This window comes from Phyllostomus hastatus, unplaced genomic scaffold (genome assembly GCF_019186645.2).
Source record: "Phyllostomus hastatus isolate PE091 unplaced genomic scaffold, TTU_PhHast_1.1 phas_contig_17, whole genome shotgun sequence".
Taxonomy (NCBI): Eukaryota; Metazoa; Chordata; class Mammalia; order Chiroptera; family Phyllostomidae; genus Phyllostomus; species Phyllostomus hastatus.
This window is the reverse complement of record NW_025333664.1, coordinates 36,383,719-36,400,514: the sequence shown is the minus strand read 5'-3', so window position 1 is coordinate 36,400,514 and position 16,796 is coordinate 36,383,719. Positions and strand designations below refer to the sequence as shown.

Here is a 16,796-nt window from a genome sequence, read left to right as displayed (position 1 = left end):
TTTTACTAAGTTAAGAGAATGAAGGAAAATAAAGATCAGCTTTTAAAATTAAACTGAGGAAATTTTTGAAAGGAGCCTTATCACATGGACAAAAAAACCTCTTATTTACTGAAACTGTTACAAATTCTATCCAGGAATGTCTTCTGAGGTATTGTGCATGCCAGTTACCTTATACTTTGTGGTCTTTTATTTTGTTTTTTTCATAACCAAAGACTACTATTGTATTTAAAGGAGTATTTCTGTTGCTGTAGTTTTTGGGTTGAGGATGGAAAAGATAGTTAAGTCTATTTTAGAACACATTGAAGATAAAAATTCTTTGATGAATTTAATACATTACAATAAAAATTGGAGTCCAACTTAAAATAATTTATTACATTATGAAACTATAAATTGTGAGAGAATACAGGCTTATTCTCAATTAATTAAATTTGTGGTGTTCAATAAAAGAAGCAGGTGTTCTTAAGTGCCCATTAAAAACTTCTGTTTAAATTGGTTTGATGACATTGATCTATTCGCACAATCTTTTATTCCAAATGCTGCCATGATTCACTGAGAATGTTACTCAAACCAAAGTTCTATTTCTGTAGTTATTCTGGTACAACTAAATAAAATCAGCTCCTACTTTTAATAATCTTATTAATTTGCCAATGCAAAATATCTTGGGCATAGAGTTTCAAAAGCACAATTTAAGTAAAACAAAATAGTTTGACATGTATTGGATTTGCTTCTCCTATACTGATATAGATATATAGATATTTGTAATTGTTTATATATTTATGAATTCTACTGAAATATTACATATGTACAAAAATTACATACGTTTACAAATCAGTGAATTTTCACAAGATGAATTCACCCATCTCACCTACACTCACATCTGAAAACAGAACATTATCAGAACCCTAGAAGTCCCCCAAGATGTTCCTTTCTAGGTACTACCCACCTTTCTCCTTAAGGATAACCACTATTCTGACTTCTAAAGGCATAGGTTAGTTTTTAATTTTGCCTATTTTTGTTCTTTATGTAAATAGAATCATGTAGTATATACTCTTTTGACTTCACTTGTTTCACTCAATGCTATATTTGTGAGATTCATCTGTGTTGGTGCATTTAATTGTAAACCTGTTTATTTTCATCTCTATATTGTGTCCCAACTCATTTGTTCTTTTTTTGATGGGCATTTGGGAGTTTCTTTTCTGGTGCTATTAGTGCTGTTGTGGACTTTCTTTTCTGTTTTAGTGAACTTGCAGATGCATTTCTGTTAGGTTTATACCTAAGAGTGGGATTGGTGGGTTAGAAGGTGTACCTATGTCCAGTTTCAATAGATATTGCCAAGAAATTTTTAAAAGTGGTTATACCAATTTATCCTCCACCATCAATATATGAAAGGGCCAGTTGTAGTCCCTGTAGGTCTTTGTCAACACTTGACATTGCCCACTTGTCACTGTAACTATTCTGATGGATGAATAGTGATATCACTGAATGATTTAGTTTGTACTTCTCAGATGATTAATGAAATTGAGCATTGGGATATCATGTCTTTTTTTTTTAATCCTCACCTGAGGACATTCTTTCATTGCTTCTAGAAAGAGAGAGACAGACAAATGGACATCAGTTGGTTGCCTCTTGCATGTGCCCTAGCCACGGATTGAACCTGCAACCTGGGTACATGCCCTGACTGAGAATTGAACCGGAAACCTTTCTGTCTGCAGGATGATGCACTAATCAGCTGAGTCACACCTGACAGGGCTGGATATTTAGTCTTTTCAGGTGTTCTCTTTTAGTATATTTAAAGCATTTTTTTCAGACTTCTTTGAATTTGGCAGAGAGAAAATGTCTCTTTACTCTTTTCTATTGAATATATCTGGAGGTAATAAGAAAATTAAACAATATCGAAAGGAAATGAGCAACAATAGTCAGGAAGTGAAGAACACAAAGAGAGCATGGAAGCAGGATGAATTCCTCATTTTTGTAGCTTGAGTCACAGATAAACTTTAAATAATAGATAGATAATAGAAATATCACTATGTGTAAACTTTTAAGATAGACAACTAGACAATTCTTAGAGAGGGTCACACAAGAAAGCTCAGTTATATGATGTTTGTAAGGATAGGCAAAAGTCTGCCTGCTAATTCAAAGGGAAAGAAAGCAGTGCAAAAACAGCATTATTTGAGCCTAAAATAAGCACTTTATCACAACAAAGAATGCAATTCCTAATAAAAATCAAATATGATGTCAACTTTCATAAAGGAAAGAGAACAACAGAGCTGCAGGAACTATATGTTTCTCCAAAGAAGACGTGTAAATGGCCAGGAGACATATAAAAATGCTCAAAGTCACTAATTATCTGAGAAATTCAGATTTTTTAATCTGAAAAATTGCCTCAATGAGATACCACCTCACACCTGTCAGAATGGTTATCATCAATAAATCAACAAACAAGTGTTGGCAACAATAAGTGTTGGTGGGAATGCAGACTGGTTTAGCTACTATGGAAAATAGAATGGAGGTTCTTCAAAGAATTAAAATGGTACTGCCTTATGAGCCAGCAGTTCCACTTCTGGGTATATATATAAGGAAACCAGAAACACTAATTCCAAAGAATACATGCACCCCTATGTTTATTACAGAGTTATTTCTATGGAAGCAACGCAATAGATGAGTGGGATAAAAAAGTTGTGCTCCATGTATACAATGGAATATTGCATGGCCATAAAAAAGAATGAATGTTTACCATTTGTGACAGTATGGATGGACCTTTAGGGTATTACTCTAAGTGAAATAAGTCAGAGAAAGAAAAATACCATATGATTTCACTTTCATGTGGAAAGTAAAGAGCAAGATAAACAATCGAAACAGAAACAGACTTATAGGTATAGAGAACAAACTGAAGGTTACCAGAGAAGAGGGGTTTAGGAAGGGTGGATGAAAAAGGTGATGGGGTTAAGAGCTACAAATTGGTAGTTACAGAACAGTCACAGGGATGTGAAGTAGAGCCTAGGGAATATAGTCAATAATATTGCAATAACTGTGTACGGTGCCAAGTGAGCACTAGAAGTATCAGGGGGGATCACTTTGTAAATTATATGATTGTCTAACTATTATGCTGTATACCTAAAACTAATACAAAACAATATCGAATACAAAACTATAATTGAAAAATGAAATTAAAAATAATGAAAACAAACTAAAAAAACTTCAGGAAATAGCAGGAGATGAACTGTATACACATTTTTCACAGGGAACTTGAATTCCTCTTTCTCATTTTATGAGAGCTCATGTAGACAAAAATAAGTGAAAACATAATGATTACATAATGAAAATCAATACAAACCAGGGAAAAGATTGCCAACTCATGTAAAGGCTACGTTTCTTATACAAACCAGGGAAAAGATTGCCAACTCATGTAAAGGCTACGTTTCTTATTTTGAGAAATGCTATTAAAAATAAGAAAAATATTACGACCTGACAGAAAAGTGAGCCGAGAATGTGAGTATAATTCATAGAAAAACATTTCACATGGCCTCTAAACATAGGAAAGTATGCTTAATGTCATTTGAATGATAGCAAATGCAAATTTTAAGACTAGTAAAATGAATATGTATATTTCTATGGATACATCGATACATAGTTATCAAGCTGTATGCTTTACTGTATGCAAATTATACTTCATTGTTCATAAAAATCAATGAGATGTCCTTTTCACCTCATGTGGGCAAAAATCAAAGCATTTGATTGCACATTATATTGGCAAGGGTTGGAGCCAGGATTGCTCGTACATGTTGTTAGTGCAGTTGATATTACTGAAGTTTTGATGTAATATTCCTCTTGGTCTAACACATAAACTTGGAGGATTAATTAATCCTGAACATTTTTCTCTAAAAAGACACCTTGCAAAGAGTAACTTAATTGTAAATGTTCTAGTTTTACCAAAGTTTTCTTTTAAAAGGACTTAGATAGATCTTTCTTTATGTGTGCTTTAAAGTAATTTTCCAAAAATTATTGTGGTCATGATAGCCTGCATGCACATGAGTGTATTTAATCAATTATTGTCCACTGAGCTGATAATGTATTAGGAATGTTTCACCTTTGATTACAGATGAAAAGTTCTAACAGTGGAGTCTTTAAAATCAACCATGTCATAAAGGGAGTTGCTGATTGTTTTGAAAATTGCAATCATATATAATGATATGGTCATTATAACACCTACCACTTGCATTTCTTCAGTGAAAAATATTGAGTAACATCTGTGTGTACATGATGACATTCTAGGTGCAGTGATGTATTGAATTAATATGTTAGTAAAGCTCCTTTTCTTCTACTAAGGATGAATTTGATCATGAGCTAACTTGCTGGTTTTATTCTCTATAAACTGGATAACAGTCAGATGTCAGCTGTATAACCAAGCAATATTTCTAATGATAAAAATACCTTCTAATTGGTGAATTGCATCTGGATTAGGATGAATTCTGTATAAGCTATAAATGTGCTGCTGTGAAGCCATAGTTTTGTGTTTCCCTGAGTGCAGTGAATCTTGTAATAGGTGTGTCCTTGTGGGGACTCTGAAGGATGTGCCTGTGACATTATTATAAGAGATGTTGGTTCCCATGGGCATGGGACTCTAAGTCAAGGTGGGCCCCACAAATGCCTGTGTGAATCTCTACCCCTGAAGAGGGCCAGAGGGAATACTCTTGGAGAGCTGTGAGGACTGCTGCGGAGAACACATGGTCCTTCCCTGCTGTAGCTCTGCTTTTTGCTGAACAGACAGATGCCAAGTGTGGGCCCTGTAGTCTTGTTAGTCTGGAAGTTTAACTGAGCCTAGTAAGACCACCTCATGGGTATTATATTTGTTTGAATAGAAATTGAGAAGTAAATAGTAATGAAAAACATGCTTAGCCTCTGGGGAGGGCGACTTAGCTATTAAAAAAATATACATGATTCACAAATTTCCTCCTAGGAAATTATTCTGTTGACACAACTGTGATACTGTAGGCAACTAGTATAGGAATAGTCATTGTAGCATTGCTGGTAGAGAAGATTAGAAAAAGCTGCATTTCCATTGAAAGGAAAGCACTGATATAAATTAGAGAATATCCATACAATTCCACTCTACAGTGGAATTGGAATTTTCAAAAGAATGAAGCAGTTTTATTTGTACTGAATTTCTCCCAAGATATGTTGTTTAGTGAAAAGGCAATATTTAGAATAGTGTTCATGTTGTTTTTGTTTAAAAAAAACAACAAAAACATGCTTGTATATGATGAGAATAATTGCAAGTTTACATAACAAATTGGAGAAAGGAGGTTGCCTGTGGGATGGGAGGGAGCAAGACTCCCTTTTGTTTTTCTTATGGAATCAGAAAGAGCAGTGTCCTGCCTGTCAGTCAAAGCCCCTCTGCTCCCTGCCTGGCTCCACTCCCTCTCTTGTCTCTGTTTGTCCCTTCCAGTTCTAACCTGATTTTGGTGTTTATCGTTCTTATGTCAATCATTATACCTTTGTAACATGGATAAGGAAATGGATAAATAGATTGTGGTGTAGCCATACCACAGATAGACTATCATCCAGCAATGCAAATAAATGAGTTTTCTTTGCATGTGTCAGCATGGATGGATTTCAGAAGCATGTGGTTGAACAAGACTTAAGCTTTTTATATTTTGAATTTTGCAGTTTGTGCATATTAAAAATGGACTAGTCTTTTAGGATCTAGGTATGTAGATCATGCTAGATTTTGGTAAAACAAATGTCAATTGTATTACATGTATCTTTTTCTCACTTTGTTGGGTTGTATTGCAAATGTAGGTTTACCAGCCTACTTACATTTGGTTTTGAATATTATGAGATATGTAGTAAAGACTTAGTGGAGTGATTGACACTTTTTAGGGGTGTGAAACAATACTTTTTACCTGTATTTAATAGTTTACTTGGCAGTTTTTGGTCATTTACTGTATCATGGAGCAATCCTTCCTCTAGATTATTGCTGTTTACTAATTGCTTCTCTCTTATGATTTAAATTATAGATCGCCCTTTTAGACTCCCCCACAGCCTTAAGTATGGAGGAAAAACTTCAGCAGAATGAAGCAAGAGTAAGTGATAGCTTGATTCCTTGTTTTTAAAATCATAACTTTCACTATTATTTTAAATATATGCTTTTTAGTTCTTGCCATTTGAAACTCATTTTCTTTCTTCATTACACTTAACAGTCCCTCCCCCCCCACCTCTGATAATTTTTAAAGAACCACAATAATTGACTTATGTATCATATCACAATCTATGACTGAATAAATGGGGCCTGTCTGGCACATGACGATTGAGTGCAGTTGAAATCCACAGGCAGCCCTCACTGACGAAACAGGCCTCTCTGGCTTCAGAGTAGACAGGAGTCCCGGGTTGAAAGCAGCGGTGTTCCACATTCCTGAAACTGGAGTGGTCCCCAGAGCTTAACCATAGCTAAGCATGCTCAACATTTAGTTTTTTGTCATTCTTTTATTTTGCTCTCTGGAGGGAGTGCAGCACTTGGAGAATTGTGGAATACACTTGGTAGATGCCTGGTTTATCTTCAGGTAGATGAGATTTGAGGCCAGGAGAGGAGTGGCAGTGAGTCTGTCCCTGGAGATGTTGTGGGCTGAAGCCAGTGTTTGTGTGCTGGTGCTTTTTGAAAACCAGCTTCATGGCTGACCTGGCTTTACAGTATTTTTTTTTTTAAGTAATCCTGTTTGAAAAGAGCAGTGGGCATTGAGAATATTTTTGGGGTATGATGTTGTTCACTGTGCTGAATGGTTAAAACAGACTGGAAAAAAAAAACTGGATTTTATTGGTGAAGCCCTTTTGAGCATACACGATATTGCGAATATAAATTGAGTTGTTGTTAGGAACTTGTTGACACTTCCCTGGATAATTATGTTGGATAATTTGGTGCTAATTGCATTAGTAAAATCATTATTTTCTTAATTCCTATTTTTCTCATGAAATTTATATTTAGTACTTCAGATTCTAATTTTGAGTGCTTTGAGATGTCTAGATATAGTCTTAAATTATTTCTTAATAATAGTTTTCAGGAATACCTAGCAAGTTAATAGAAGTCAATAAGCATTTTAATTTGAATTCATGGTACATGCTGTGACAGAAATGACTGCCTGTCTTGTTCATAACATTTTATGAATTTTCACCTATGTTTTGCTGACCTTTGAAAATCATTTACCATTTGTTGGCTATAAATCTTTAGTATCTGATCACATTGTTAGTGGAGATATCAAATGTTTGCATTTTTATTGATTTTATAAATTAAGGTTATTTACTTTAAATTGAATAGTAAAATAAACCCAAGGCATAATTACAATTTGGTTAAAGCTAGACTTATTTGATTGAATTGGAAAAGGACTGATTAGCTTATATTTCTTCAGGGAGAATGTATATGTTAGTGAACACAGAAACATTTATTGTTGAATACTTTGTGTTTCTCACATAAATTGCTGGTGAGAATCTGTTAACTGATTACTATATATTAGTAAATTCAACACACCAGTTCCTCCCCTTTTGTAGGAAGAGAAGGTATAAGAATATTTCCCCTTTGAAAGCTTTTCCAAAGTAAAAGTCTGGAGAGCCATGTGGCATGTACTGCTGTTTTTACCATCCACGGGGTTGGTCTCACTTAAGAGCTGGAAGATTGGAGTGTATGACTGGTTCCAGGTCGATCAGGCTAGTCTTACCAAACCATTAAAAACAAGCAAAAACAAAGTTAGAGAGGCTCAGCCATGGTGGTGGTGTGTGTGTTTTTTTTTTTTTTTAATCGAGAGGATGAGAGATTTTTGACATTACTTGTAAAAAAAAGAGGCATTGTTTTAATTTAGAAGTTGTACAGCCCTATTAGAGGAAAACGGAGGAGTAAAAGGAAATGACCAATTCAGTTTAAGTGAGAGAGATGTTTCGGTTTTCTTCTGGGATAAATGGTCAGTCCAGTTCCTCCATTTCTTGTCAGTTACAAACACTTTCAGGAAGGTTGCAGATAGGTGTGCCCTTTCCCCTTACTATACTTAATACTAAGTGTGGGGAAAGTATCTTCCTCTTAGCAGTGAGAGTACAAACACATGTATTCCAGGTATTCGTTTGTCCTGATTCAATAAGATAGCTTATCAGAGGGAAGACCAATCAGTGTCCACGGGGCAGTGTCCGCTCCTGGGGGTGGGGAGGTGGTGGGAGAGCTAGTGTAAAGAGGGGAAAAGGCTTGGGGAGCATGTGCTCCCCCACTCTGCCTCTCGAAAGTCTCTCTTTTAGCCATAGGTATACTATTTTTTGTAGACAAGTGTTCATTCATTTTTTCTACTTCTTCTAAGGAATCACTTTTTGCTTTTTAATGAATTACTCACTAGGATTATTTTAAAAGTTTTATGGAAGTAGCAAAATATTTTTATTAACTTTGAGATATAACTTCCAGTTGTACTATGTTCAACACTGGGGATATTTTCTCCCCTAAGTTCAGCGGACTGGAAAGAAGCCAGTTTGTATCAAAAGATTTTGCTTTTACTAAGGGAGTCAATTCAAGAGTCCCCCCACCTTTTAAAGATAGAATGAGATTTATAAACCCTATTAATTAGCTACAAAAGCAGATTATCTCCTAAAAGAAAATTGCAGCATTCCAGGTGATTTAATTACACATGTAATGAGAAAGAAAAATAAACCATTATTTTTTAGGAGCTATAGTATAATCAGGAAAAATTAATGCACTTAACAGGACATTGTTATTCTTGAACTTGTAGTTTTGGTTAGTATCCAAAGGACCAGCTTTTATTTAAGTACACCATGAAAAAGATGCAAAAATCTAGGCAACTTGACACATTTTTTTTTTTTTTGTTCTTGCCTTTGCCGTGATACAGGAGGTAGGATGAGATCAGCTGTTTGATTTATTTTGGTGATGGTTCTTTCAGACATAGATTGCTATTTAAAAAATTATACTATATCATTTCGTAAAGCTGTAAGATTTAGAAACTCCCTAGAAGAAAATAACAATAATTTTTTTATTGAGCAATCACAAATGTGTCTTTTCCTTTTAGGTTCAAGAATTGACCAAAGAATGGACAAATAAATGGAATGAAACCCAAAATATTTTGAAAGTAAGGATTACAAAAAGGTTGTCTTAATTTTATTTTACTTGTTTAAATAGGTAAACATTTTTCTTTTTCCTTCAAATATGGCTATTGTGTGCCTTGCTTTAAGGTGAGATCATGGAATTGATTAGGACTCTTGGGGTACTCGGGTTCTGGTTTGATTTTTAAGAAATGGGAAAGGGAGCTCTTAGATATTAAAGCTGTGTGTGTTTTAACATGCAGAGGTGGTGTTGATACCTAGGGGTTTGCTATCACTTGGGAATTTTTCCATTTTTGACTCAGCACATATTAAATTCCATTTAATATTCAAGGGAATCTATTTTGTCTTTCTGCTTTTGTTAAACTCAGTATAAAGTGATATGTTAAATGAAAAAAAAATACTTCCCATGGCAATATTGTAGACTATGTGTGCATAGCATGACTAGGTTCTAGATATTTCTAAACTAGTAATTTCTTTTTGGAATTTTTTCTCTATGTCAAGGGCTAGGCACTGATGGTCTGCATTTTGGGCAGGCTTGTTGTGAAAGGACACATCTTATCCTACTCTGTGCTTCAAGATACATGTTTCTTTGTGTTCCCACTTGTTGCTGAGTTGATCAGAAACTTGTGTCATCTGTTGAGGGACAGCAGCACCAGGTTTGAGATTCAGAATTTAGTTTTCTACTTTGATAGAGTCTGTCTGACTTGATGCGTGAGAGACTGTGATCCACAGGCTGTTGAATACTAGGCTTGTCTTTGAGGTTTGTCGGGGTAAAAGGATTAAAATCCCCCTCTAATATTGACAAGCCTGGTAGATGAGATTTAGCTGCATCTCTAACTTGAGTAGAAACCCTACGCCAGATCCCCTTCACATGAAAATGGGGCACCCAGTTACCATTTATGGAGTTAAACTGTTGAAGGCTTGGCTTAGCTCTTCTGTTCTGCTTCTGCCAACTCTCTTGGAGAGTGTGGTCAGCATCATGTTATGTAAAGTTCTATTTTTTAAAAGTATATTTTATTGATCATGCTGTTATAGTTGTCCCAATTTTTTTCCCTTTGCTCCCCTCCCCTCCAGCAATGTCTCCCTGCACGCCCCTCCCCCCTGCTTAGTTCATGTCCATGGATTGTGCATGTAAGTTCTTTGGCTTCTCCCTTTCCTATGCTAGTCTTAACATCTCCCTGTCTATTTTGTTACAACCAATTATGCTGCTTTTCCCATTTTGGTAGCTCAGTCTGCTCTGAGGGTTAAAAAGACTGCTCATGAAGTCAGTGGTTGTACTGTGGATTGTGTGGGCCCTAGACTTTCTTTTCTCTCCTCCTGATTATAATAATAATATATTATTTTGTGGTATGTCCTCAGCATTACCTTTGTTTAGAGATTTTTGTGCAGGAAACTGAACAAAGACCTGACTTGCATTTTAGGATAGTCGAGTGTGGAATAAGTCCCACCAGAGTGACTTTTTCATTTTTTTAAGTTGTATCAGCTGTACCAAGTGGTGCTGCAGCCCCAGGCTTTTGAAGCCAAGGTATTTGACCTTTCATGGCACAATGTACACTTTCCTGAGTAAATTTGTCAAAGAGAGAGGGCTTAAATCTGCTCCTTTTAAGGAAAAGAGAACTCAAATAGCTATTTGAAAAGTCATTAGTGTATATAGCACCAGTTAGCACAGGAGGCACCGCAGCAGTGAGCTGAGGGACTTCAGCCTCGCCTCCTCTGCTCCGTGCCTCTCCTTGTCATTGCAGCAGGGGTGCTGTAACATTTTTGCAGAGACGTGCACACTGAGCACCACTGTGGTAAACCCCTCTACTTCTTTTTTCATACGGTAATTCTGGGCCCTGAAGCTAGAATTCTTCTATTCCAATTCTATTTTTCATAAACCTTATTATTTTTATTTTGTTATATTTTCAGATGAGAAACATAGAAATGTGATATGTGCTAGGTGACAAAGGTTATGAGAAAGGCTATTGATATTTCAAGTTATTCCTTTCTTTTGACCTTGCAAGCCCATTTTAGATTTCTCTGCTGGTGTTAGTACTTTCACTCTGTAGCTTTTTTCTGCTCATGTTTGATAAAGGCTTTCTCCATCTCTCACTGGAAGGCAGTGCCTGAGGGCTGAGGTGACTAAGACGGCTACTCAAATGCTTTTGAAAACATTCTTTGGAAGTTGTTGGGGAAAGAGACTGTTACTGGATGAGTTTGTATCTGTGTGGTTTGTGTAATCCTTTTCCATATTTCTGCCATCTGACCCTTTAGTCAGCTATTGTTCCAATACTGCTGCATAGAACCGACTCCAACCCAGTGGCTTAAAACATTTATTTTTTTATGCTTGTGCAGATTGGCTGAGGGGAGCTGGTCAAGTAGATTTGGCTAGGTTGGGATCCAGGCTGTGGGTGGGTTCCAGTTTGGCTGCACAGGACTTTCATCCTCTAACCAGCTAGTTGTCTGGAGCATGCTCTTCTCATGGTCTGGGCTATGGTACAAGTGGACAGGCCTCATGCAAGCACATTTCAAGCTTCTGCTTCTATCATGCCTGTTAGCATCCCATAGCAAATCACTTGGCTGAACTGAAAGTCAAGAGGGAAAGGAGTATATTTTGCCCATAATAAGGCTGTGGCAAGGGTGTAAATGTATAAGCCTACTTTGAGCTCAGTGGATTACTCTGTACATGCTCATGTTAACGTGTGAATCTTTTTAATTATGGGAACTTGCTCTTCTACTTAATTGGCCCATTTTGTAGAGACAGGCCCAATGAAGCAGTATGTTTCCAGGATTAGCTTCTTATCAGGACCAGGCTGTTTACTCTGCCAGTTTGTTAATTTTTATTTCTTCCAAGCCCCAAATTCTAAACATCCAAGGAGAGACCTTAGGGAAGAAGATGGGAAGAGAGTAAATTATTGAGAGGATTGAAGGGTGGTACAGGACCAGTTCGGTGTTTTTTTTTTTTTTGGCACAGTAAGAACCTGACTATTACTACTTCTTGCCCAACTTTATTAGTTTTTTTAATAGTTTAACATTTTCATTTTTAAAATTTTATCTTTAATTGAAAGATAAATTTCAATTTGTAAATTATAATTTACATTTAATATTATTTTGTATTATTGCCCAACTTCATTAGCAAGTTGTTTCAGCGGAGACTCATAAATTAAGGGAGGACTAAAGAAAAAGTATAATCTGTCTTCTCAGTCATCGGAATGATCTTCTTTGTCATTGTTAAGTTGTCTGTGATGTGTGCTTTATTTTCTGTTTCAGTTACGAGACTTCATTAGTTTGTCAGCATACATCATGAGCAGTTGCTTCAGGAATATACGAGAGCCCATCTCATGCAGGGGTTGGAGTCTCAAGTTGATGTGTAAGGCAGAGATAAATTAAAGTTAGAATTTCTCTTGAAAGTCCCTTAATTTCCCAGGAAATCACCAGATCCTGAGCTCTTGGGGTTCTCAAAAGCCAAGGAGTAATTTCGTTCCCTTCATGTTAATCTAAGCTGTGGCTTTGCTTGCTCTGCATGACTGAAATCCAAGGTCATGTTGGATGAGGGTGGAGGGAGTGTGAAAGGCTGCTGAGTAGACCCATGCTCTGACAAAAGACACCGTCTGCCCTCGGCCAAGCTGGTGGCACCACGGTGAAAAGGATGGAGCTTCTGGCTTTGTTCTGTGGAACTTGGATCTTAGGATTCAGTTGCCTTTTTGACTCCCTGGGTCATGCTGCTAACCCACAACTGTCACACACTATAGTTCCCAGCTTGGAAATCAGGGCAGATGGCAACCTCTTCCTTCCATCCAAGTTAATAGGGTATGAGATAATAAAGTGCTTGGAGTTATTCTGAAAGTAGCTAATGACAGTGGGAAGTGTTTATCTTCAAGAGTCAGTTCTTAGGCAGTTAGAAAGTGAGTTTTATTATTTTCTACAGTGTACTCTCTTGCCTCTTAGTCTACCTTCCTTTTTTTTTTCATTAATCTTCACTTTCTAAAAATTGCAGTCCAAACTTTCTTGCCTGACCTTTCAAAGGCACTAATGTCCTCAGTTTCACCTGTTCTATCACACAGTTCTCTCTACCCTGGGACCTCTGCATCCCCTCCCTGCTTTGCCAGATGTCTCACTGGTCTCTGCATGAACCTGGGCATTAGGTTTTTTGGTGTCTTTGGGCTTTTGCCTGTGTTTTTGTATCATTTGAGATACTTCCTCTTTCTGTGCCTGTCAGAATCCACATCGAAGCTCTCTCTTATCACTTGTCTCTCCCACTTCCCAGGAAGAATGATTTCATTTTCCTCTGGCTTTTACAGCATTTGGTTTTACTTCTATCATAGTGTTTATCATCATCTGAGTTTGGTGGTCTTGGTGTTTTCCCCTAAATAGGAGCAGGATCTGGGCAAGGACTGGTTCTGTCATTTTGTACACCTACTCCTAGAAATCTGCTTCTCACCTAGCAGGCATGTAGTAAAATTTGCTGGATTAAAGTAGTGTCAAGAAACAAAAACAAAAACCTGTATTCAATTGTAGTGCTAGCATAATGGAATACCACAGACAGGGTGGTTTAAACTGTAGAACTTTATTTGTTCACAGCTCTGGAGGCTAGAAATCAAGATCAAGGTGTCTTTAGGGTTGTTTTCTCCTGAGGCTTTTCTTCTTGGCTTGTGGATGGCCGCTTCTCTGTCTGTGTGTCTTCACATGGCCTTTTCTCTGTGTGCCTGCTGTACCGTGGCCTGCTTCTCTGTGTCCTAGTGTTTTCATCTTATAAGGACACCAGTCATTTTGGATTAGGGCTTACCCTAAGGGCTTCATTTTAACTTAATTACCTCTTAAAAGGTCCTCTCTTCAAATATGGCCATATTCTGATGTACTGGGTAGGGCTTCAATGTATGAATTTTAGGGGGACACATTTCAGCCCATAACAACCTTGAACCATATGAATCTGATGAGCCAGGTGGCTCTAGTGTTGTGCAGGCAGTAGTCTGGCTCTAGTAATGCTCCTACCTATACCTTCCATCTTGTTTTTCTTGTTCCTATTTGAAAGACTTACATATGCTTGTGTATTTTTATTCTTGGAAAGAATGTGGCTGGATCCTTTTGTGTGTAGTTCATTCATTCATTTAGGCCTTTGCTGTTTAAAGAGTGGTTCCTGGACCAGAAGCATGAGCATCATCTGGGAGCTGGTTAGAAATGCAAGCTCTCAGGCTCCACTGCAGACTTCCTAGTCAGATGTGCATTGTAGTAAGATTCCCAGGTGATATTAATGCATCTTAAAATTTGAGTGCTGGATTAGAAGAGTTGAGGAAAGGTGGAGCAGTCTTGGGCTCAGATCCCTTCTTCCCCTCCTCCTGCTCTGCCCTAAATAGTCGGGAACTGGTCCTGTGGGCTGCCCTTTGCTGGGCTCCTGTGAGTCTCACTGTGGGAGACTGGGGGAGAAACCAGACCCTGCCCCACTGGTCTCCTACTGCATCCACATGGCCCATTGTTTGAACAGTTCTGACTGGTGACACAGCGCTCATCTCCAGAACACTTCCTAGTCCCTTTATCCCTCCTGCCTAGGTGTGAATGCCGGTTTTCTGCCATTGTCACTTTGTGGGCAGCCTCACCATCCAGATGGCTTATCCTGTCTTTTCCTTCAACTGAGTGACCAGTTCCCTGTATTAAAGCTTCTGGGACTTAAACACTGGAGTAGCTTCTGTTTCCTTGTTAGACCTGTGCTTTATCAAAGTCCACATCCTGGTTTCTTGGTATGTGCTCCCAGCTCCTCCATGTCTATGTTAACATCTCTTCTCTTTTTGGTTTATTGTTTTATCACCTCTTAGAATGCTGCCCCATAGTGTTTTCATCCTAGCTGAATTTGCATTAAACTGCAATCTTTCTCGGACTTGGCACTTAATGTTGTGATAAATCCAACTTTTCTGGGCCCTGGGATCAATGCATTCAAAAGACCTTGCTATTGGTTCCCCCTTTGCATAGCTTCAGTGTTGCACTGACTGCTTTGTGATCGAAGTGGCTTATAAAGTGACTACTAAATGCCCTTCTCATGTACCTTTTGGCCTGGCTTTTTATAAATGTTTTATTGTGAATGAGTTTTTTTGTAATGAGGAATCTCCAAATTCTTTGGCCACACTCTCTCTACCCCCCTGCCCCATCCTTTATGCACCTGTTTGTTTGTTGCACTGTACACATTTTGGTTTCTCTGTTCAAGGGTTTTATAAATGATTTTTAAGAAGCTTGAAGGTAATGCTATCTAACTTCCAGATAATTCCTTAAGCCCTGTGCTTCATAATAAATCACAGAGTTTGGATTGCAGCAAACTCTCAAGTGACTGACAGATGGTACGACAGAAGGGAGAGCTGACTCTGTGCGGTGTCAGTTCAGAGCTGCTGCAAAGTGGTGCCCACAGCCCTGACCGTGCTCTGTGCTTGCATCCCTCCAGCACTGGTTATCTTCTCATTTTCTAATATATAGGGTTTCTTTCTTATGGAACACATATACTTGGTTACTCCAGTGCCTGACTTGCTTTTATGTTATCATTGCCCTCAGCTGTGGGTTGGCGCAGGGATAGGAGAGAAGGGAGCAGGCTGCTCATGTGCAGAATCTGTAACTGGAGAGACTTGTCCTTTAGAATCAGTGAGCTGTTTGTACAAGTTGAATTAAAGTTATTTTTTTCAGTCACTAATTATATGGATTTTTTTTCTTATACTCCGTAAACAATGTTTGTTGAATTGGATTTGGAGGATGGAACATATTTGAATCTATATGATGATGAGATTCTAATGCAAATGATTTAAGTTTAAATTGTGCTTATGTCTTGATATTCCATTTCTGGGAATAGAAAACACAGGCTATTATTGATAGAAGAAAATTTTTTTACTCTTTCAGAATGTTTTGACTAATAAGAAATAATAGTGAAATGAACATGGAATTCTTTATTGGCTTAAGATTTTCTGAGTTTAAATTTCACGGAGAGGCATTATAAACCAACTTAATTCCCTTTTTATGATAGAATCAGTCAGCTGAACTTTTGTCTCTGGACTGTTATGGGAACTTATAAAATATTTTGTTCTTACTGTCTGCAGTTTTCCACTTCGCATAGAAGATACGTATTGGGAAGTACAATTGATTTGGAAGCAGCACTGGGAACTGGGGCTATTGCTTAGCAGGCTTGTTTTGGGCCATGTGTGTGGTCCTCTGGATTCCTGCTGCCCAGGGCACTGACTCCACTGATTTCTAGATAACCTACATACAAAGCATTGGAGAGACAACATTTTTTTGTGGACTGTGCCTCTTTTAGAATCAGTTAATCTTGATTTTTGGTACAAAGATTGTTTGTACAAAAATTGGACCTGGGGGTGGTTCTAGGTTAGAATTTTATTTATGGACATCAGTTTTGCCCAGATTTTGGATTTCCACCATGGGTTACTTCTATCCTTATCAGCAACTGTTTGGACATTTGCTGGTTCAAAATTCTGACCACAGAACAGTCACACATACTGTTTATTGTTTAGATGTAGCCATCTTAAACATGCAAAGTGCGGTCTTTAAAACTCATCTGGCTGCATGAAGATCACACATTGAATTTCCAGGTGTTTATCCAAGTGGGGATTGCCTGCAGTGGGAATTTTAGAAGTCATTGTTCTTTCCACTTTGTTTTTTCATTGTAAAATTGAGGCAGTCCAACTCAGCAGCTGCAGTCCACGTACAGGTGATATTTTTAGGATCTTAGTATCTGCCTCCTGAGTTTC

At 37.5% G+C, this 16,796-nt stretch overlaps 1 protein-coding gene across 5 annotated transcripts in view; it reads left to right on the top strand.

Annotated features, from left to right (window-relative positions):
- KIF16B (kinesin family member 16B) overlaps nt 1-16,796 on the top strand; it is a 330,800-nt gene that overhangs the window by 68,246 nt on the left and 245,758 nt on the right. For all 5 annotated transcript variants that reach the window (XM_045833301.1, XM_045833299.1, XM_045833297.1 and 2 more), the window contains exons 11-12: nt 6,018-6,083; nt 9,048-9,107. In XM_045833301.1, coding sequence (XP_045689257.1) covers nt 6,018-6,083; nt 9,048-9,107 — 126 coding nt within the window. The remainder of the gene's footprint in view (nt 1-6,017; nt 6,084-9,047; nt 9,108-16,796) is intronic.